The sequence below is a fragment of the Lonchura striata genome, chromosome 9 (genome assembly GCF_046129695.1).
Source record: "Lonchura striata isolate bLonStr1 chromosome 9, bLonStr1.mat, whole genome shotgun sequence".
Taxonomy (NCBI): domain Eukaryota; kingdom Metazoa; phylum Chordata; class Aves; order Passeriformes; family Estrildidae; genus Lonchura; species Lonchura striata.
In genome coordinates this window covers 15,398,050-15,420,622 of record NC_134611.1, presented here as the reverse complement: position 1 = coordinate 15,420,622, position 22,573 = coordinate 15,398,050, and the positions used below count along the sequence as shown (strand labels likewise).

Sequence of the window (22,573 nt, the reverse complement as noted above, 5' to 3'; positions counted from 1 at the left end):
GGACTGCAAGGCTGCCCTCAAAAAATGGTGCAGTTTGACTCCCTCATCCTCTTTTGGAGGGGAGGGAAAGTGCATTCTGACATTTGAACTACCACTAAAGCTGGTCGCCATTTCAAGTATCATGAAAGATAAAACAAAGGCTTCACATTAGAAAAAGACTGGCCTCTTTTTTTTTCCTGTGTCATTTGCAGATATGAAAGAATCCTGTACTAAGCTTTAAGTAAGTGCTCCCATTGATTCCAGTGAGAAGTACATAAAGTGCTGGAATTTTAGGTCTCAATGTCCTTAGTTTAAATATTCTCTTTTCTCTGCCCTTCTTAAATTCCCACTGCTTCTTTTCATGCAATAGAAACTACTTTCAGAAACTCTTTGTCAGTCTGCTTTGTACGTTTTTTGGGGTAGACTCTTTGAGGTGCTGATTAAAATAACTGATCCTTTTCAAGATAGCATGAAGAAACAACAAAAAATAAAATCGTTATAGTGTTCACAACAATTCTCTTCATAATCTCCTGATGTTCTCAAGGTGCTTACTGTATACAGCTTTCAGCCAGTTGTGCAAGTATAAACTCTGCCGTCTCCCCTTCCTTCCACAACACTTGTAGACAAAAAAGTACACGACAGTGACTTCATCTTTTAGTGTAAGACATTTTGACCATGCCATTTTGTGTGTGTGAGTGTGTGAATTAATCAACACAATACCAAGTGATTCACAATTCCAAGTAATTCAACCTGTTGTTCCCAGCACAGTCCAGAGAAACAAGGAGCTGCAAGACTGTGCTCAGACAGATTTTTAAAAAATATTTTTCCTTGCAAAAACTAACAAATAGTTTTTCATTTGTAGGCAGGCACATTTTGTTCATTCAGAGCCAGGAGGACTATCTCTGCATGGCACAGGGCTTGTACTGTACCATGTAGATTTATCCTGCAAAATTAGGTGCTGGAATACTTTTAGTATGTTCAGGAGAAGCATTTGCTTAGCTCCCTTCCTAGTTCTGCAAAACTAATACACAGGACAAGGCAGCAATCAGACTATTTACTCGGAGACATCACCATACATCAAGTGGCTTTCATCAATCAGGTCCCTAAGATGATGAAGCAATGCAACTTGTAGTATGTCAGATCAATGAACTGAGCATCTTTGCTAGAGTGCTGACAAAAAAAAGCAATGTGAGACTAAATTGATCTGATTTGCTTTATTTTAAGGCCTATGCAGTAGGGCTTGGTGAAATATAAGGCACTATGAAAATAGGTTGAAGGCAAAGTTGGTCACAGAATGCAGGATAATGCTTCATTGTGTATTAAAGAGGGAAGCTGTCAAACCCCAAGGCCAGGCAGCTGCAATCCAAGCACTGTTGACAGTCAGTTTACAAGACATTTGTGATAAGTGCTTTTGTTGTAATTAAAAAGCTGTGCAAATCTACCCAGTTGTGTCGTAACCAGTACCTTATCTCCTGTACCAAAATGAGGACAGACCTCACCTGTCAAAGACAATTAATTTAGATAGCTCTCCTCTGGACAGGAGAAGAGTTAATCACAAAGTCTCTGGCAGAATGTTTTCCTTTTGCCAGTGAAGAGTGCCAGCTGATTATAATTTAAATCTCCTATACAAATATGCAGATTTGGATCAATTTGATGACAAAATAAGCCAAATCTTTTTGCTCACTTTACACAGTCTCAGAACCCAGACTCCCTAGTTCCCAAATTCTGCCAGTTCTGAGGAGAGATGGGAGCTGCAAGCCCAGGACTGAGCAGCCCACAGAGGTCTGGTTACTCTATGCAGCAATAAACAGAAGGGCCCGAGCAGATGAGTTAACACAGCCTACACTTTCCTCTGAACAGACAGCTTCCCTCCATATCCAGTTCACCTCCCCCCACCCCCCCCCGCCCCAAATTCTAGAATTCTCCAGAGGCAGAAGTGTTTTTCAAAAAAGGACAGTTAGGGATCATGTATAGCCCAACCAATCTGGGAAAAAGGCTGGAGATTAAAGATGATTGGAAAGACTGTATGCATCAGTGGCTCAGCTGCATAGGGATTGTCTCGCAGATCTCAGACAAGGTCAGGGAACCCTCAACATTGCTTAGGAAGAAGAACGTCTGTGTGATCCTTGGCTGGTGAATGAAGGAAGACAGGAAAAGAAGATTCTGAACTTGCAGCATCTGTCTTTTGATACAGGTGAAAGGATGGCACCATATAGGTGGTCTCTTGTTCTGCAGAAAGGTAAACAGCCTGCTAGGAAAGAGGCTAAAAATATGTACTAAAAGAAGAACTGATAAAACAAAACACCAAATCCAACCAAAACCCCCTAGTCTTTCAGAATGAAATCAATACAGCAAAACCAAAATTCAAAGAATGCAAGAGTAGTGGATTTTCTATAAAACAATACCAGATAGTCTGGGTAAAAAAAAATGAATGTAATTAAAATTACGTATTTATAAATTCAGTGTAGCAGGTATTACTGAAATTACATGGGAAGAACTGTGTAACTGAAACATTAAAATCAATGGTTATAACCTATTTTTGGAAAGATCAAGTAGAGAGAGGGAGAAGAAGAGTGGCACTTCACAGTAAAAGAGCCACGGCCTGTTTTCAGGACACTGGCAGCTCAGAAGCATGATGTGAATGCAATGGATCAATACTCTAACAGATAAAACACTAGATGGGATAGTAGCTGCTGTCTGCAAATCACCAAATCATAGAAGACAGCGGGATGACTGGATGCCTTTGCTCCTGTAATGTGAAGGAGCAAAAAGGCTGCACAATCATCTGAGACTGCAGCTTGCCCAACATCTGCCTGAAGTTTCATGATGCAAGTACCTCTGCTGAATTATTGAACATCCTATATGAACATCTATTAACCCAAAATGGAGAACGCTCCAAGAATGAGAATTTTATGTCATACAGCATCTCAGAAATAATGAAAAATTATCAGAGGCATTTGGTCAGAGAAGTAAATTAATATTAGTGGCTATGATGGTAACTTGATTGCTCTTTATGTGCAGAAAGAGAATGAAGCCCACAGTTACATGGATGGTGCAGTCTTTTTACCAACCTGAAATTATGGAAAAGCAGAATCATCTCAGAGAAAAATAGTTCAATAATTAGAAAATACAAGTGTTTATTAGCTGAAAAATCAGGAAAGAAAGTTGTATGTGTTCAAAAATTATCTAGATAAAAGGGTTAATGAAAACCTCTACTTGTAAATCAATGAAATGAAAAAAAGAAGGTTAATAACACCAAATATAGAGTAGAACTAAGGCATTACATATATAATACCTCCAGTAAGTGTAGCCAAGTTGTAAGGAGAAATTTATGGCCAGAGAATTAAGGATAATATTTTTCAAAATCATTAGGAATCCTGATAATAGTACCAGTTCTTTATCAGATTGAAGTGGAAGATTTGTTAAGAGTAATGGAGGCAAGAAAGAAGTGTTCAATAAGTATTTGTGTTCACTATTCAAGGAATGATAAACTACCAGGCAAAAAAAAAAAAAAAAAAGTTATGATGTAGGAAAAGTAAGAAACACTTGTGTAGGAAACTTCAAGTAACTTATATCCAAGAGTTGTTCAATAGTTGACTGCAGAATCTCTACTATTATTACTGCTTTTTGCTAAGCCTTGGAACAATTGAGAAGGTTCCAGAAAGCTGGAGGAAAACGTATGTTGTGTTAATATTTAAGAAGGATAAACTTAATGACCTAGATAATTACAGTCCTGTCAGTCTAAAATTGATCTGGAGTAAAGTAATGGAATGGCTGACAAGGGACTCAATTACTAACTAATTAAAGAGGAGAAATATGCTAAATGCCAATCTAAGTGCAATATGGAAAACAGATACTGTCAAACACATTTGCTGGCTTTTTTTCCAATTGTGAATACAAGTGAAAGACAACACTGTTGATACACTTGGATTCTATATGACATTTGATGTGCTGTTCATGACATTTGAGTTAAGAAAACATGATAATGCAAAATTGACATGTCTCACATTAAAGGAATAGAAAACTGGTTAACTGACATTTCAAAATGGCAATTTAAATGGGGAATGATCATAGAACAGGTATTCTGCTGGGATAGCTTTCTGGGCATACACTAGTTCACAATTTTATCAGTAATTTAGAGGATAACACACAGGCTCACAGAAGACTCAGTCATTACGGAAGAAATTGGTAATAAAAAGAAAATATCACTGAGACCGTTGACAAAGTATTACTCGGTGATCTGGTGCAAACTCACAAAATAAGATCCAAATGTAAAGCCACAGGAGCAAAAGCTTTAGGAGTCTAGGCTGACTATTCTATAAGGGTTTGAAAGCTCTAAGAGGGCTAATTCAACAATTAAGCTATTTTTTTTAAATGTGATTATCTGGTCCTATGACAAATAGTAAAATAAACTCACATTCATATCCCATGTCACTACTATCATGTCTGGATGTACTTCAAGAGTAATATATCCAACAATCCTGCATGGAAAAAGGATGAAATTAATCCATATTACATCATGCTACCAATATGCATTCAGAGCTCACACTGTAATAGTTCTGAAGTGAACATTACAGTTAATGCAGAGAGTATGCCTGAGAAAGTAACACACAAATTCTTAACAAGCCCCTTGGCAGCATATCAGACTTGAAGGACCCTCAAAGCTGAGCATGTGAAAAGCATTTCTTCCCTTTATTTAGTCTTATCCTTATCACAGGAATACTTTTTTTCATTTCCCTTACTCTGGTAGCTGACAAAATATAGCCCACTTCTAAGTGGTATATACCAGAATCTGGCCCAAAATTAGGTGGTGACAGCTGCTGCATTACATATGCCAGTGCTGACAGATAAACCCAGAATCTCCGGTCCTTTCACAAACCCAGCTACTCTACATATATTTACTTCAGCACATACAGACCAAGTAAAGATTTACAGATCAGAGCTGTTGCTTGTTAATCAATCATGTTCTTAGCTGGGGATGGGGAAATAGCAAAGTTTGAGGCTGAATAAGTTGTAGTTGCCTTCCTCCCTTAGCACCATGGGGTCCACCGAGGAACAGAAGTTACATAGGCCTCACACTCCTGTATTTGCAAGTAGAGGTTTGCACCTTTTCCTGAAAAGTGATCTCTCCCCCAGCCCTTCTAATTTACACAGCCTCTCAAGCATGTGCTCAGTGTCCACTCCTGGGGTTTCAGTGGCTTCAGCCCTGAGACCGCTATGCTCTGGCAAGGACGTGCCCTTTGTGACCAGGATCCAATGGAACTTCTCCACAACGGGCATTTGTGCCTGCAATGTGTTTTGACATACAGAAATACAATCATGACTTACTGCAACTGTAGGTTTTGTGGCTGAGTTTATCCAGCATTGCTGAGTATTTTTAGGGCAGATGCCTTAAAATGTCTCTCAAGTGTGTACAGCTGATTTACAACACTTATGAGAAAAAAGATCTTTGTTTCTTTGGGTTCAGTGAACTGTCAGATATTATTATAGTGGCATATACATAAACAAGAATAAAAATGTTTTGCACAAAATCATGCATAAATTATGTCAGACAATTGGAAAATTGTATATATTTATTCATGTTTTAAAATAATCCAGGCACAATTTTGCAAATACACAGAAGCACATTCTCCAAATGGGAGCAAAAACTAAGTAACATATAGCAAGAAAACATATGGCAAAACATACAAAGTTAAGTATAAATGGTATGAAAGTTTTTCTTAGTCTACAGTGGTATCTGCTATCAGTACACTTGTCAGCATTACAAAAGGCAACCAAGGAATACAAGTAATAAATTGTGTAACATGAACCACCTAAAAAAGTTTATGTTAGCAGCATATAGTAGCAACTTTCTAGGAACAGAAGAATGCTTGCACACTGTATATAAATGCTTATATGCACACATATACAGATACAACTGGAAGGCCACAAGAACAAAATTACCCTGGGAAAATGATTAAGGGAATTTTTATGTGTCTTGCAGTATATAAAAACAATGCATGCATTAGCAAGCACCCAGCATGTTCAGGATAAAATTACATCCACAAGCAGAATCACATTAACTCTTTATCAGACAAAGCACTTTCCATGCTGTACCCATGTTGGATCACTTTGTCCTATATCACACTCCTGATTTATGGAGCACATTTGGATGGTAAATTTAGGAATAATCAGGAGCCCTTGATTCCCATGGTCTGACAGAAGGAATCAGATCTCAAATTTGAAAGAAAGATACCCATGGAAAAAAAAAAACACCCTTGCAAAGCCTGAGTTAAAAGATGTTCTAGCAGGAATTCCACTTTGCTGTGGGACAGTCCAGTACAGTGACCTCACTTAATGAGCTTTGCATGATGAGTGTTCCTGAGCATGTACACCAGATTCCTTCTGGATGGAAGCAAAGGATGTGCTCCAATTACTAGTGGCATTCACCCCCTGGGATCAAACTAGAGGTAAGTGTGGAGATCAGGTCCTTAGCACCAACAGTTTCAGGCTACAGATCCTATCCAGCTAAGCTAATTCTTTGCTTACACAGACACAGGCTTTGGAAATACACAGAATAAACATTAATCAACAAGTACTATAAGCTGTATTTACCATATAGATTAGTCTTAGTTGTTCTTGCCCCTACCTGACAAAAAAGGGACCTCCCCTACAGACACCCATTGTGTTTGCAGACACTCAATGTGTTTGCACTGTGTGTGTCTCTGTATGAGGGGGGTGCAGGTGATCAGCCAAAAGAGCAGTGAGCAAACAATTTGTTTTTCCTTCAACCATCTTCAGAAATATTCTTTTCAGTAGCAAAATTATTAAAAACTCTGCAGGCATCTTAGCCAATCTTCCACATGTTCAACTTGCAGTTAAAAGATACTCCCATAAATAAACAAACTTTGTGATCATTGCCCTCTTAACCTCTTAACAACATTAGTGTCAAAAAAGTCATTCCCAAGTTACACTAGGGATGTGAGATTTCCTTAGAACAGAACATAGAACTGTGTTTGTGAATGCCAAAACAGGTTCACAAAAGCAAGCTGAATTATTTCTGATATTTCAGTGAAAAATGTCAAATTTAGTAATTATTTCCTGACTGGTTTCAGCAGTTTATTTGCTGCCAGCTGCTAATGGCACTTACAGAGCTCCAGCAAAGTGCTCTGGGCAAAACATGATATGAGAAAAAGTACTACTTCTCCTGTGAACTAAGTTTACACAAAACTTACATTATTTATTATAGTGGAGAATAAAATGTGTAACATGCTATCATGCATAATACATGGTAAGAACATGCATTAGTTCAAGTTTACAGTCTCTTTCCAGTAAATTAGAACAGCAGTGGCAGATGTTGACAGCTGCATATTTTGAGGAATTCCCAGAAATAGCAGCAAGCAATGCAAAAAAACCCACATGAAATCAGCTGTGCAAGACATCCATGAAACAGTAACTCTTTGTGAGTTAATAATACAAACAATAACAAAACCCAGTGATATCTTTTCTATCATATTCAAAGAAACTGAGTTCAGCACCTGAGGTGAGACTGTGCCCCAAGCAAATCATGCTGCTGACTGGGAAGTGTGTCCCTGCTCTGACATGGCAGCCCCAGGGCAGATTCAGCACTCTCCTGGTCCACAGAAGGGGAGGATGGGCAGGCTGTGTGTGATCACAGGCTGCCTAAATCAGATGGAGAATTCTTCTCCACTGGGGCTGGAAAGAGCCCAAAGCTGCAGCTGGGTGGGGACCTACAAAATCTGGGGGAGCAGGCCCAGATGTGCTACACGTGTTAGTATGGCTTTCATGGAAGTTCTCTCTTTCAATGGACAGAGACCTTTTCTTTCTCCTTCAGCCCCTTTTGGAGGGTTTGCCTAGGAGACTCTAATCCAGAACAGACACACAATCTTCTGTAGATTATGCTAGACAAGGTTTACAAAAAGCTTCCCCTTCCTTATGACTTTAGCCATACACATCACAGCAATAGCCAGAAAAATACAAACCAATCTGGTGGCTGGCTTCACTGCTCTATGGTTAAGTTTCATTCCTGTGCATCCTCTCAGGAAAGAAGGAACAGAATGAAACAGATCTGTTGAAAATGAAACGTTTCTTCCCCAAAGGAACTAAATATATTTAGGAATAACAGGACTTTTAAAAATAAAAATATGACCGTTGCTCACAGTAATCACAATGCCCACAGATACTAACACTGAGGTTCACTCTTGTGGGTACCCTAAGGTTCATCATGAACACACCCCAGGTTGCTTCAGCACAACTAAAGACACACTATTTCTTAAAAACATGCAGAAAAAAGACAGCAAATTCTAAGCATCAATATGTAAAGTGCTTCTGATTTCCTGCTTACTAAGAGCATCATCCAGCTATAATCCATAAGGGATTGTTTACTTAGTTCTTACTTACCTGGACATGTCTTCTGGTTGAGCATCTGTGTTCTGCTACCAGCTATCTTTGTGTGGAGTCCTACTTCAGTCCAGCCCGCTAGCAGGTGAATAATGGAAGACCATCAGCATCAGCCCTCCAAGAGTTGGATAGGTCTGTCTTTATTAATTCTGCCAAGTATTTTGTGCTTTGGTACTTCCCAGACAAAACACTGCTTACCCTGGCACCCAGGAGTGCAAGGATTTTACTGCGCTAGGTGCTGTATCCGTGAACTTGCCAAAGCCACTTCCATTAGTTTTGAAGAGAGTCCTCAGAGAGTCCTAAATCAGTGAGTGGTTCAGATAATTTGTGTCAGGCTGACTTCTTCATCCATGGTGGTGTTTATGTGCAAATATTTAACAACACAGAATTTGCCTCCATTTTTTCCTGTAAAGGGTGTGCTTTCCCATTGCTGATAATTCCTACTCAAAAGAGTAGGACAATTATTCTACACTGGAGCTAAAGGCATTTGAAGAAACTGAACACTACTTTAGTAAAGTATTTCCAAGAGAGATCAATGGGTACTCCTTGCCTAAAGCAGTTTAGGGGCATTTTTTAGAAGTTGGAACACCATCTGCTCCTAAGTAGAGCTCTCCATAAGTCCTCCCCATTTACTGATGTAACTGATAGGAGCAGTCTGCAGATGGAGCCTCCCAGCCCAGATGGAAAGGGAATTTGGCTGGATATATAAACTAATTTTTTTCTTTCTGAGAAGAGGCTTTGGAATAAGCAGAAGGATGTGATCTGGACATCTAATGGGGATGAAAAGGTTGGGAAGATGTCTGTTATGTCAGTTTAGAAAGAAAAACAACACTTACTTATTTTATTCAGTCATTTATCTATGAATAGTAATTAGCCAGCCAAAAATAATATTTTTAAATGAAAATTTCTGCTCATATTTAAAACTTTTTACTTTGAAAATAAAAAGTCAGAAGGTAATGTAACATAAAACATAAAGTATATTAACATTTAAATGTTTATTAAAACCAAACCATTTATGCCCTTTTCCCCCTCTTAAAAAAAAAAAGTTTACTTAAATCCCCCCTACATTTTAAAAGAAATTTTTGATGACTACTCAGCTCATGATGACAAAAAAAAAAAAAAAAAAAAAGGTCAAACTATTTTTGAGCACTCCTCTATTAGCAGCAATGTGAAAATGCATTTTGAAAACCTCAGGTAAACTCCCTGCTTGTTTTATACTCATGAGTAGTTGATTAAAATAGGACTGCTTGAATGAATAAGCAATTAGGATATGATTACATTCAGGTAAACTGTAGTAGTTTTATCTTAAAGAATTAATAAGTGATTCTCAGCTGATTTCTTAACTGCTCTCAGAAGGTGAACCACCAAGATCCCTTATACACACCCGAGAACTGACCTTTTTTTTTAGGATCACAGCTGGTTTTTAACAGATTTCAACCAAGTAATTTCTTTGTAGAATCATCTTTAACACAGTGGTCACAGTTACTTACTCATACAATAAAAATCATGTAAATGCATTTAACATGCTAAAGACAGGCTCATTTAAGTAAGAGAACTGATATTAATTTTTTCTAGTATGAATGAAGCCTGCTGCAATGTTTCTAACGTGGATCTGCTCTAAGTGCAAATCCAGGCAGACAGTAACACCTTTATTTTGCTCTGTGATGCCCAAACTTTAATTGTGTTCTCAATTTTGTGTACATTTAGAAGTTCTTAGGGCTGTATTTCTCTTAGCTGTCCTTTGTGATAGTGTTTCATACAGCATGCAAGCATTCTTCAAAGAGCTTCAGAATGAAGCACGTATTTTACAACACATTTATGGTGAATTGGCAAGTATTAATTACCTTAAAAACTTTCTCAAGCTTAAAAACCAAGTGAACACAACTCATGCAGAATCTTTATGCTCACTGGGGAGTAACACCCAGGGGGAGAAACATTCTGCTTCATGAGGACACTTCCATGGAAGTCTGTACAGTCCAAACAATTTCCATGTGCAGCACTTTCATAGCAGTTTTCTATTAACCCAGAAACCTTCTAAATACAAGTTCAATTGGCTGATGCTCTTCCTTGCAGTTCCTCTTCCCTTAAGGAAATTATAGGACTTTCCAAGCTGCCCTGTAAAATATGCGTAGAACATTCTCCCTAATTTTGCATGTCCTGCATTTTTCAAATTCTGCCTTACAATTTTTTATTACCTTTTCACATATCCAGCCACCTATGTGAACTGAACAGACGCATGATAATAAATCTGTTTTTTCTACTACAGCTCTTCTTCCAACCATGACCCTTCCCCCTGTTTTGATTTCATCCCATGTTGTATCAGCATACAACGGATTTTAAACTGCAGGGACAAGCAACAGCCATTTTTAATTATTTGTATATCACAGCATTGCCTGTAATTTTCAGACACTTCGGGCACCTTTTCTTCAAAGCATCATACAAATAAGTTGAAAATGGGAATACTCATCTCAACAGCTTTCAAGAAGGTCAGTCAAGAAAGGGAGTAAGAAAATACTATTGTTCTCCTTTTCCAAACAGGAAGATGAGACATAAGTCATGCCAGAAACTGGGACAAAGTCTGTGTTTGAATACAGATGTTTATCCAAGATCATAAGCATGGCCCCAGCCTTTGTCTGACAACCAGAATGAATAGTTAAGAGTACTAAAGAAAGCAGTGAAAGCTGAGCTATATATATAAAAAAAATAAAATCAGAGAACTGCATTTATGGTAAAAAATAAAAGGTGCAACAGAGATGATATCCTGGAATCACCTACCAACAGGAACAAGAAAACAATGATCAGGAGGAGGAATACTGAGGAAGAGATTTCCTCCCCATCCTGTAAGTTGGAGCTGTTGATGAGAGAATATATATGCAATGAATATATAAAATATAGATTTATATATACAAATATACAATAGGAAACAGTCAGTATACAAATACTTACATGTAAAAATAGTTTTTTACTTTCCACTTTTCTTGATTTACAAAAGCATACAAAGTTTCCTGTTGGTAAATGTTTAAGTAGTGTGAGTAAACCCTGTGTGACATGTTCCACACATAATTCCTTCAAGTGTTCACAGTATTGGCTATTACAGTGTTGAATCTGACATTCTAGATGTTAAAATATTCATAGGAAACATTCTAAACTTAAAGCATTAGTTTAAATACAGTTTAAATAAAACTCACATATGCATTTGAATTATTGTCATATTACAAATGAGTCTGCTGCAGTTGAAAACTTTCCATGACAGTAAGCTTGGAAATACATACTTAAACTAGAGATGAGTGTATTTTAAGATTCTTGAACTGCGTTTTAATGTGCAGATAATACTGTGAGATGGGGGTTCTTTCAACTTTGTCTGAAGCAATGCAAACTGATAGAACTCAGTATTACAAATTATTCTCAGTAGGAAAGTGGATGCACAGAACAATTTGCCATCAGAGTCAGACACACTGTCACTTTCTTCAAATACCCAACAGACAAGAATAAATGACAGGTACCATTGTTTTTGTGTTAAGAATAAATGATCTGGAGCATTCTGCATCAGGAAAGTGCTTTAAATGAAATTAAATTAATCCTCACAACTCTCTTGTGAGGTAGATAGACACTAACCTTGTTTTTAAAGATGGAGAAACTGGAGATCTAAAATAAATTATGATGGCTGCATGGGAAATACTGTCAAAACACTGTTATTTGGATGTTGGAGTAAGTCAAATGCACAACTGGAGTAAATGGAGATATTAGTGAGACAACTTTACACTCACCAGCTTGGATACTGATAGCAGGCTTGGTATAACATCCAAAGGTTTATCATGGGCTGCAAAACACAATCTTTGCCAAGTGCCATTCTGCTGGAACTGAAGTGTGGGACAACAGCTTCAAAAAGCACAAACTACATAGTCTCAGATGGTGCAGACTGACCACAGTGGAAGGAAGCTGCATTTCAGAAGTTATTAATTAAACAAGAGTCTTGAGTAAGTAATATCTTCTCATTCAATAGTTGGGTACAGTTCAAGAACCATGCTTAGCTCATCTCTAATTTTACCATATATGCAAGTGCTCACAATATACTGTATATCAATATATTCAGGTGTTGTTTTTTAAAATTTGCTCACTCCTGGACCTTGGAGATCTGTATTTTTCCTCACATTTCTCCTGTTGAAAATTTCTACTGATCCCACAAATGGAACTAGTGCTTCAGTACAGCAAATGAGCTACAAATAATAATTTTATATATCTGAGATGATGGACAATTTTCAAAGGACCACCATGCTCTTTGTGTGCACCTGTATATACAGGAAATCTCATCTGTCTTTAACTGTTCCTGCCATGAAGTAAAATCCAGTTAAAGTATAAAGTGCATAGTGTGGATTAAAACCCTAAGAAATAACAAACAATGTGTCTGCCTTCCACAGATGATTAATTTTGCTTAACAGCTGAACCACCACCCTCTTTGTCTTCTGGCTTTTAGTTTAGTGTTACCTAGGCTGAGAAAGGCCAGCCAGATGTAAGCAAAACGATTGTAAACTGAGACATTTTTGTAATAGGCTGTTAAGGGAGAGTTAAGTAAACCAGTATCAAGACACTGTCCAGTTGGGATGTGTAAATATTATTGTGTGCTTCTTGGCCCACTTAGCAAATACTTTCTTTTCTGTGATAAATCTGTGGCCTCCATATGGAGCATTTTCATGGAGAAAGTATTCCTCACACTCATCTCTTCCTGGCTCGTAATAGTGGTAGGGAACTTTGCGAAAGCCTTCTGACCTGGGGAGAAGAAAGATATACTTCAGTACTTTTTCAAGAAAAAAAAATATATATATATATAATTCAACTGAATGCAAGATACAAGCACCCTGGCTTGGATCATTAACAGTGTGGCCAGCAGAAGCAGGGCAATGACTGTTCCCTGTTCTCAGCATTGCTGAGGCCACACCTCAAATCCTGTGCTCAAGATTTGCCTCTCACTGCAAGACAGACACTGAGGTGCTGGAGTGAGTGCAGGGAAGGACAATGGAGCCAGTGAAGGGTCTGGAGCACAGCTTCCCTGAGGAACGACTGAGGGAGCTGGGAGTCTTCCTCCTGGAGAAAAGAAAGCTCTGGAGGGACCTTTCTCTCTACAACTGCTTGAAGGGGGGTTGTAATGAAGAAAGAGTTGGTCTTTTCTCCCAAGGAACAAGTGACAGGACATGAGGAAATTGCCTCAAACTGCATCATGGGAGGTTCAAATTGGATATTTGGAAAAATTTCTTCACCAAAAGGGTTGTCAAGCACTGGAACAAGCTGCTCAGGGAAGTGGTTGACTCACCAGCACTGGATGTATTTAAAAGATGTGCAAATGTGGTACTTGGGACACCGTTTAGTGCAGACTTGGCAGTGCTGGGTTAACGATTGAACTCCATGATCTTAAAGGTCTTTCTGAACCTAAACCATTCTATGAGTGATCTGAAATCCTGTCCACGTGTCAGCACTTGAATTCCTTTGCTGAACTGTAAGGGCTTTCATTCCATCACGATTTCTAGGAATTTTCCTTTGGCAGAAAAAGCTCAGCGTATCTCTCAGCATACACTGATCTTACCAGTCAGTGAGAAGCCAATGGGTTGGCTCTTAAGGGCATGGCACATTTTGTTTAACCTGTGATAACTCAGCCCACAAGGCTCCCTCCCTAAGCAAAGTCTTCTCACTGGATAGTCCTAGCTGTTGAAACTGGTTCTTGAACTGGCTGAACAGGGCAGTTATAAGAGTAACATCCAATTTAAGTAGGTAATCCAGTCAGAATCACAACTTAAAGGGGAGATCCTCTTTTCTGCCAACAGTGCTATCATGCTGTTGACTGGTTTTACATCAGGGCTATGCAATGCCAGCTTGGCTGAGCTCTCTGAGGATAACCTTAGTCCTGTCACCCCTCATCCCAGGGTTCCTACTGTGTGTTTTCATAAACAAAGAACAACATATGTTCATTCTGTTCATTCCATCTGGATGACTCAATAAGTGAGATCTGCAAGTTCTATAAAGTCAGTCTCTAATGTTAAGATATCCTAATTAAACAGCTGTGACTCAAATTCTGTTGTTTGTGACATTTTTTAGGTTCTGCCAGCAATGAGTCTCACACTGGAGTGATGCAGAATGTGGAGTGAGAATCTGAACAAAGGCTTGGCTTCAGGAACTCGTGATGCACTGGACTGGTTACATGCAGGACTTGGGCCAGCTTAGGTACAGAAGAATAGATGTGTATGTACTAGCACCATACATAGTTCATGACATTTCCTGCTTTTCCAAATGAATGAGGAATAGTTTCATTTTATATTTTTCTACCATACACAGTAGATTAAAATATTTAACTTGGCCTTCTAAAAACTGTGTTTAGAGTTATACTTCTGACCACAGGATTAATCCACTGTCACTGTAAGGTCACCAACAGTAGTTGGTTGGAATTTATGTCAGTTTATGGTGATAAAGCTCACAAGACTTGTTTTATTATCTAATTAGAACCCTCTACTACTCAAAACAAGCCATATATAACCGAGAAAGTTCAAGTAGGTTGCTCAATGGTAGTGAAATGTAATTTCAGGTAACTATCCTGGGTTAATCATTTTCTTTCACTTCCAGGTGTATTTGGTATTCAGAAAACAATGTATGAGTTTTTTCCTCTATAGATTTGTTTTAGCAATGGAAGCAAATACATTTTATCAAAAGAATATGAGCATATTTTATTTCCAGCTAATTCAGAAATGGAAAAAGATCTTTGATTAAAAATAGCTCCTTATGACATCTGATGTTAGATTTTGTAAATGTTTTTATTTTATCAACAGCACATGCCATATCAGGAGTGAATATGCTGACAATAGTGTCACATCAATGCAAAACACTGGGAAATGACTGCCTGATCCATTTTTTGGATTTATGATATTAAAATCAATTGTGAAATTTTGACAAGACATCAGAATTGTAGATGCATGAAAATAATTTTCTTTGATCTTACTTGCAGTAGGTGTCATTTATCATCCCATAGACATGAATTCCATAGCAGGCATCCATAGCCAAAATTAAGGTAAACCAACCCGTGCTGAGATATGAACCTGACTGGACTCTGTGAAAATACAACATACACAAAACAAATTGCAATGAGAAATTATCAACACTTTATCAATGAAATACAATCTATTGCCTGGGACAAAAGCATTAAGCAGCTTGACAATCTGTCAAAACCATACTACTTTGAATTATTTATGGATATGCTCTCATTCTTCCCAGCTTGGGGCCTCCAGTTATTGTCCACAGGAAAAAAAAAAGCCATGTTAAATACTTGAAGTCAAACAGTGCATCCAGTAAAACAGAAAAGCATTTATTTCCATTTATTTATCTCTCATCTGAAAGACAGCAATTAATGGAGTTTGTAAAATGAGATAAAGTTTACCAAAACACAGAGTACTGTTGGAATTTGTGGTGTATGCATGTCAGTAGGCACCATCTTCTTCTGCAAGCAAAATCTTAATCTGCAGTGGGCTATCCTCAACCTGAAAATTCAACCAGTTAGGAAACTTCCAAGGATATTTTGGTACAAAATCATCTAATACAAGGTTCTGAAAACCAAAATTCTACATATATCCCTTTACCTAATTTTGTGTTATCATTCTTCAAGCTACCATAGCAGAGAGAAAATCACAAGAGGAAAGTGCCCAGATTGACAGTCTTTGCTCAAATGATTAGATATATTCAATCAGCCCAGAAGTTATTACCTGCACCAGTGAGAAAAATTACATGTGTAAGGATTTGGCTCACAGACTGACTGGTTGGTTGAGCAAACACATGCACTGTTAACCACAAACTAAATCCTGTTTGCTCTGCTCACACAAATGTTACCAATGGGGGACTGGGAGTCCATGGAGTTACCCAGATAACATGGGCATGCAAGACTCACTGCTTTCAAACCTCACCAGTAGTGAGTGCACACCCAGCCCTTGCTGTTTATGAACTGGCTGACGTCCAGCTTTGTGCATGTATTGCTTTTAGTTTGACTGAAATCAGTGAAAATAATTTTCTTCAAATTATTTTTAAATGCCCTGTTTCCAAAGAAAGATACCACAAAACCATCTTAATAGAGCACCTTAGTAGAGCTGGGTGTGAGTGAGAGGAGGGGATAGATGAGCTTTCTGGCACACCTGTAAGCTCTCAGCTTTTGGGCATGGCAGGGAGCAGGCTGTTCTCCATCCTAAATGAAAGCAGCCTAATGTTTGCACACAATTAAATTTTGCTGTAAAAGAACTCCCAAGTAAGCCCATGTGCAAATCAGTTACTGCCACCAACAAAATCTGAAAACATAGGAATAAAATTTTCATGTGGAAATATAAAACCCTACAGCAATTTACCCAGCCTATAAGCCCCAACTTCCCTGTGAGCAGAACCAATCTGATGGTTTTTTTCTCTAGCCCAGAGCAAGAGTGTACTCTGGTCTCCTGCCTCCCCCCTCCTGCATAAAATACCAATCAGTGGCTTTTGGCATAGATTCTGTGTTACTTCCTTGCTCAAGTTGAACTAAATACTATTTAAGACAATGGGTGAAAATGTAGTTGTACAACCTTTATCATGACAATTACCTAGCACATACAGGTCTGAGTTTCAAATTCCTTCTCTATGTAATACCTTCTATTATGGATACTAGAAAAGCTCCAAGAGCTTTACATTCCTAAAGAAACTCCAGTACACTCCAGTTTAAATAAAACTTTGGCTTTATTAGTGAAAAACAATTGCCTCAATTCCCAGAGCTGAGTCCAAGAACACTGAAAGTAGTTAAATATTCTCTTCCTTGCCCATGTCTGTCATTCTTCATGGTTGAGCTGGTGTGAACTTCTATCCCTGCCTTTCCTGAAATATCCTTTCCTTTGGGGAAACAGCTAAGTATCTGTTTAGCTGCTTTTGTAAAGATCATACTGGAAATAAAACATAAAGGGTTAACTTAAACTGAAGAACAACAAGTGGAAACTAAAGGCAGGACGCCAAACACCCATGTTTCATTAGGTGGAAACCAACTGTAATTGTGCTTCTATTTTTGACAGCTTTATAGCCACAAAAGTGTACAGCTGTTTATCTGCCCCATCAGGATCTTCATCTCTTCAACCAGAATGTTCTGCTACTGTCTAGCAGAGAAAATTCCCAATCCAATTCATGTTACTTCAAAATAAAATTCTGCCATGATAAAAGGCTGCATTGCTGCTAACTTGCTTTCTGCTCTTGTGCCAGGAAAACAATGGCCTTGAGCTTTCAAAGCGTTTTAGAATCATAATAACCATTTTTAAGAACACGATGAAGATCAGGACCCTTCCAATAATGGAAGTTTATTGGAGAGCACTATATTGACAGATGCATCTGAAATTTGCTATACTCAGGAGGAAAAAGGAATTAAAAAAAAGAATTAATCAATATTTCATGTCTTGTTTTAACACCATTGGACCTTAGTCCTCTCATCTATATACTGCACTGGCAGGATAAATAAAAACAGCAGAGTGAGTTCCCAGGTACCTTCCCTGGGAGATGAAGTACATGACAGAATACAGATTATATACTTTAAACCAAAGCACTTATATTCATCCCATTTTTTCCTCTGAAGATACACAGGGATAGAAGGGAATATACTTAAGGAGTGGAGATTCTGGATGATTTGGTAACACCTTAGGATTCAATCTGATACCATAAACATACTTTCAAAATTCTAATGAAAGTAATATTAGAAATGCAAAAACTATTTTAGCCATCCCTAAAAATCCATAAGTCTCAGAATACCTTTTAAAATATCATCCCATAAAACTGTAGTGCAAAGCAATGTCTCAGCCCTTGCTATTATGCTAACACTGTGCACTCAATTTCCCTCTCTACAGGAGAGTTTTACATGTTTCTTGGTCATGGGTTTTTGAGACTCATTAGAAAAAGAGCTGCCCTTGTTACTGCACTCAAATTTCAAATTTTACACATAGGAAATTTAAAAAAACCTCCATTTATGTGTAGCATAAGGCCATGTAACTGCACAAATCTGGGGGAAGGAGGATATTAATCCCAAAACAGGGTAAACAGGAGTTTGTTAAACATCATCTGCAGAACTACAGAAGGCAGATCTATTGTGATATATGTATGTGCAACAATCCCAAAGTTATTTCCTATGGCTTAGAGAGACTTCTTTTCATAGTATAAAATTAATGGGGTACCAGATCCGGACAGGAAATTGTCTCGACAACTCAGGAGAAAATAATGCACTGGCTTTCAAAATACAATTTTAAAAAGATGGCTTTGCTTTTAAGACATGATTTACAGCTGCATGCAGTAATAAAAAGGCAATGCTCACAAAAAGTTGCTTTGTTTACCTTAAAAATGAAACCTTATTTTGCATACTTCCTACTTTATTAGTATTCTTAAATAAATGATAGTTATAGGTTGCAATTCACTCTGCTAAATACCCTCCACCATTTCAGAAAAGAACGTAGGCATATGCTTAACATTAAAGACATTAAAAGACCAGTGGAATCAACTTAGTTAAAATGCTTGAAATGAACTATATATGCTTGCTTATCTTGCTCTTAGTGAAGGCTTAAGTGCTTAAAATGTCATTATTTAATCTCGGAATATAAAAGTAAGCTCCAAGATTAATAGTTACTTGAAAGTTTCAAGTCTCAAAACATAGAATTTGCATTTTTAGTAATGTCTTCCATAAACTCCATCAGAAAGAACTGACTAGTTTCTCACATGTTACAAAAGAGACTTGCATTCTAGATTTCAGAAGAAAATAGTAAATGCAATTGCTAGAGTTGTTATATGTGACACATATAGCTTTAATTAAAAATTAATTTAACATAAAAGCTAATAGGGCTTTTCAGCTTTAATTTTCCACTATTTCACAAAAAGAATAAGAAATTTATATAAAGAAGATGGAATAGAGAATGCACCCTAAAAATGCTGGGAACTGAAATTCATCTTCTTTGACATCTATAACCGTGCTCTGATGTAGGCTAAATGAAGGAAAAACTCATTCTTTCTGTCACTGGGGGTAAATGGAAGAACATAAAATATTTTCTTGGTGATCCAGGGCAGGTGAGTTCAAATTGAGTAAAAGTTTTCTTGTCACTTGAGTTCTGATTTTAGCACAGAATTTCAGGAAGTTCTTTTCTTCATTCAATTGTTCCAGGATTTTTTATGTGCACAATCAATTTCAGTTCTATGGTTCAATGGGCTGTAATTTCCAGTGGGGACTTCAGTGGTAAGAAATAAAAATGAAAAAAACATTTGTGAAGGCAGAGAAGATGTCTACACAAGCAATTGCATGTCAATCTGATTGCAGAAAAGAATTTAGAAGTCTATTTTTTAATTCTTTTGGGAGAAACGAGAGATCACAGAAGGTCAATTAAGAGTGTTAATTAAGATAAAACCGAGGAAATTTAGTACTTCAAAAAGCTATTAATTAACAGAGAGCTTGCCAAAAGCATTAGATAGACACTTTTCCTTTTTGACTTAATTTCTAAATATTGCAGTAAAGTAAAATTCAACAGTGACAGATTGAAATGACAAAATTCTCCAGGCCAATTAATTGACAAAAAATATATCTTTTCATAAAAGCTGTTTATAGATTCTAATCCTCAGATGATTCTCCTACCAAACTACTGAATCAGCAGCAGCTTTATTTGCAGCAGCTTGTCAGGCCTCTTGATTAATAAATAAGTATAAATAAGAGTATTGGTCTAAACAAACTAAGAGACCTATAATACACAGAGTAGAGGCTTTATAATGGGAGATGCCCTTCCAACAAAAAGGTTTGTTAAAATGATTTAAAATAAACAGAAATATTTTCAAAAATATGTAAGAATTAACTTAGACTACGTTCAGGTAGAATTATCTCTGGTACTTATTTATTTATTTATATCTGTGGTGCATCAAGAGACTATAAATCCTCTGGGAGGGGTCAGGGTACTCTGTTTTTTGCCTGGCACTGTCATGTGCCCTGTGTCAGCCTCATCTGTGACAGGTCCTTGGGAAAGAGGGTAGAAGGTACATGGCCCCTCTGCACTCCCATGTTAAAGAATCAACTCTTTTTATCCCTGGATTTCTCTGGGTTTTTGCATTGCTGAATCACAGTATATTTCCTTACAACTAAAAATACAGGATATTTATCTGTCAGGACATACTGGTGAGCCAGTACTTAATTCCATATACTAATCAAATTAATGCTACCATTGTACTTATGTTGACTGAGACTTCTCCCTTTTTTTCTTTTTTTTGCTCTCCCCCCCCCCCCCCCCCCCCCATGGCAGCATCTCTGAGTACAGCTGCTGTAAAACCCTTCTGCTTTGCCAAATTAAACACCCACATTCCCCAAGTCACAGTTTTGGTCTATGCCTTTCTCTTCACATCAGATGTAGGTTTGTAAATGACAGACTGGAATGAGTTGACAGAAAAATGCACCCACCACTGAGAGAACAGCAAGGCTCTCACCTCTCCCCTGAGGAGCACACACACTTCTCTTGCCAGAGAGCTGTTTTTTTTGAGAGAAGTAAGGAAGAAACTTTGGTACAGGAGAAGGGCAAGACTCTAAATCCTGAAGAATACCAGCCCTAGCCTGGATTTATTTCTGTTTTTTTCTAAGACATGGTACTTTCTTGCTAATTATTTCATTACATACTTTCTGAAGAAAAAAGAATACAAGAAGAGCAAAGAAGATGCAAGCACAGAGAATTGATTTTAGCTGGTAAAAATGGTTGCTATTTCTGCATTATAAAGATACCTGTTAGGCAGCCATTTATCATAATTATTCATTCTTTTGTACGTGTGTGTCTGTGTGAGTGTACACACATGTTTGCTTTGTATTCCATAATGGTGCAGGACATCTAATAATAAACAGCCATGCCCCTCTAGCAGTGAGCAGACTGTCTCACACATCCTGCTTCAGGTCATGAAAAGTGAAACATTTATACATGGACAGATGTTTTATTAGCCATCATGTATAGTTTTATGCAAAGCTTAAACAAGTGGAATGCATTATGAACAGCACAGACCACATTCCAGATTCAGGCAGTGACTGTGCTCAGCAAGATGCACCTGGGTATGGAGAAGTGATGCACTCCAGCCAGCCCAAACTCTTGGTAGATCATCCCTACTGTGAATCCTGAAAATAAACTGCAGTTGGGTGGCATACTGTTCAGTTAATCTCCAGAAATATTGGCTTTCTGTTTATATTAATAACTGCACCAATGGAACACAGGGAAAAGAGTCCATTTCAGCTGAGTTTCTAGAAACTTGCAGTAAAGGCTACTCCTAACTGGCCCATGAGAATCTCCCCCCACAATCTGATTTAAAAAGAGATGCAACAATTAATAAACCCCATGTCAAAATGGCATTGAAAAAAAGACAGGAAGGACACTTATGAATGATCACAAAAAGGAACAGAGAAATGACGGCTTTGTATTTAACTGCATCTAATTAAAAAAACCAGCAAAACTATTTGACTTACTATTTACTTATTATTTTGGGCAAGACGGGCAAAACCAACATTAGAAATAAGGACTGGTCTGTTACTACAAGTACAGAAATAGCTGAGGCATCTGCTTGGGTATTTAATTTATGGATTTATTTCCAATCTTTGTGTTGTGTACATGTTTCTAATTTATTTCCTTTCTTTCTTTGTCTATTCAATGCACTCATGGAAACCTGAAACAAAGAGGAAAAAAACCAAGGCAGCAGCCTGAGAAAATTGACTTCTGCTGTCCAAGCTTCTGTAGTTTCCTTATTTCTGATTCCTTGACCTGACTTTGATGAATCTCAGTTCAGTTTTGAACTCAGGCAATGAGACAAGGAAGTTACTTCACTGAGGCAGACAGAGCTCCTTCAGACACCTCTGCTGCTGAGCTCAAAGAAAAGTGGAATTCCTGTTTATCAAGGGTGATCATAGAGGTCCAGCTTGCTGCAAAGCACACAGAAGAGAAACAAGACTCAAGAATTATAATTGTAAACTCTGCCCTCCAGCCTATATATTGCACATACATATTATTTCAAGGTGATTCTCATGCATTTTCAAACCTGTGCTAATCTCTTAAAGATGAATGGCATCCTCTGTAGAGAACACAAATTGGTAGATTAATTTCTTACAGCTACTGGGTTTCTACAGGTTGCACTGAGTCTTCAGGTAAGAACTGTGGTCTTGGTGAAAACTGCTTAC

At 37.8% G+C, this 22,573-nt stretch overlaps 1 protein-coding gene across 1 annotated transcript in view; it reads right to left on the bottom strand.

Annotated features, from left to right (window-relative positions):
• Positions 1 to 5,534: 5,534 nt before the first annotated feature.
• The window catches only part of ST6GALNAC3 (ST6 N-acetylgalactosaminide alpha-2,6-sialyltransferase 3), a 217,961-nt gene continuing 200,922 nt past the window's right edge, over positions 5,535 to 22,573 (bottom strand). Inside the window, exons 4-5 of the mRNA XM_021527764.3 lie at positions 15,362 to 15,469; positions 5,535 to 13,146 (exon numbers count right to left, since the gene is read on the bottom strand). Of these exons, the coding sequence (XP_021383439.2) occupies positions 12,960 to 13,146; positions 15,362 to 15,469 (295 nt within the window). The 3' untranslated portion in view covers positions 5,535 to 12,959. The remainder of the gene's footprint in view (positions 13,147 to 15,361; positions 15,470 to 22,573) is intronic.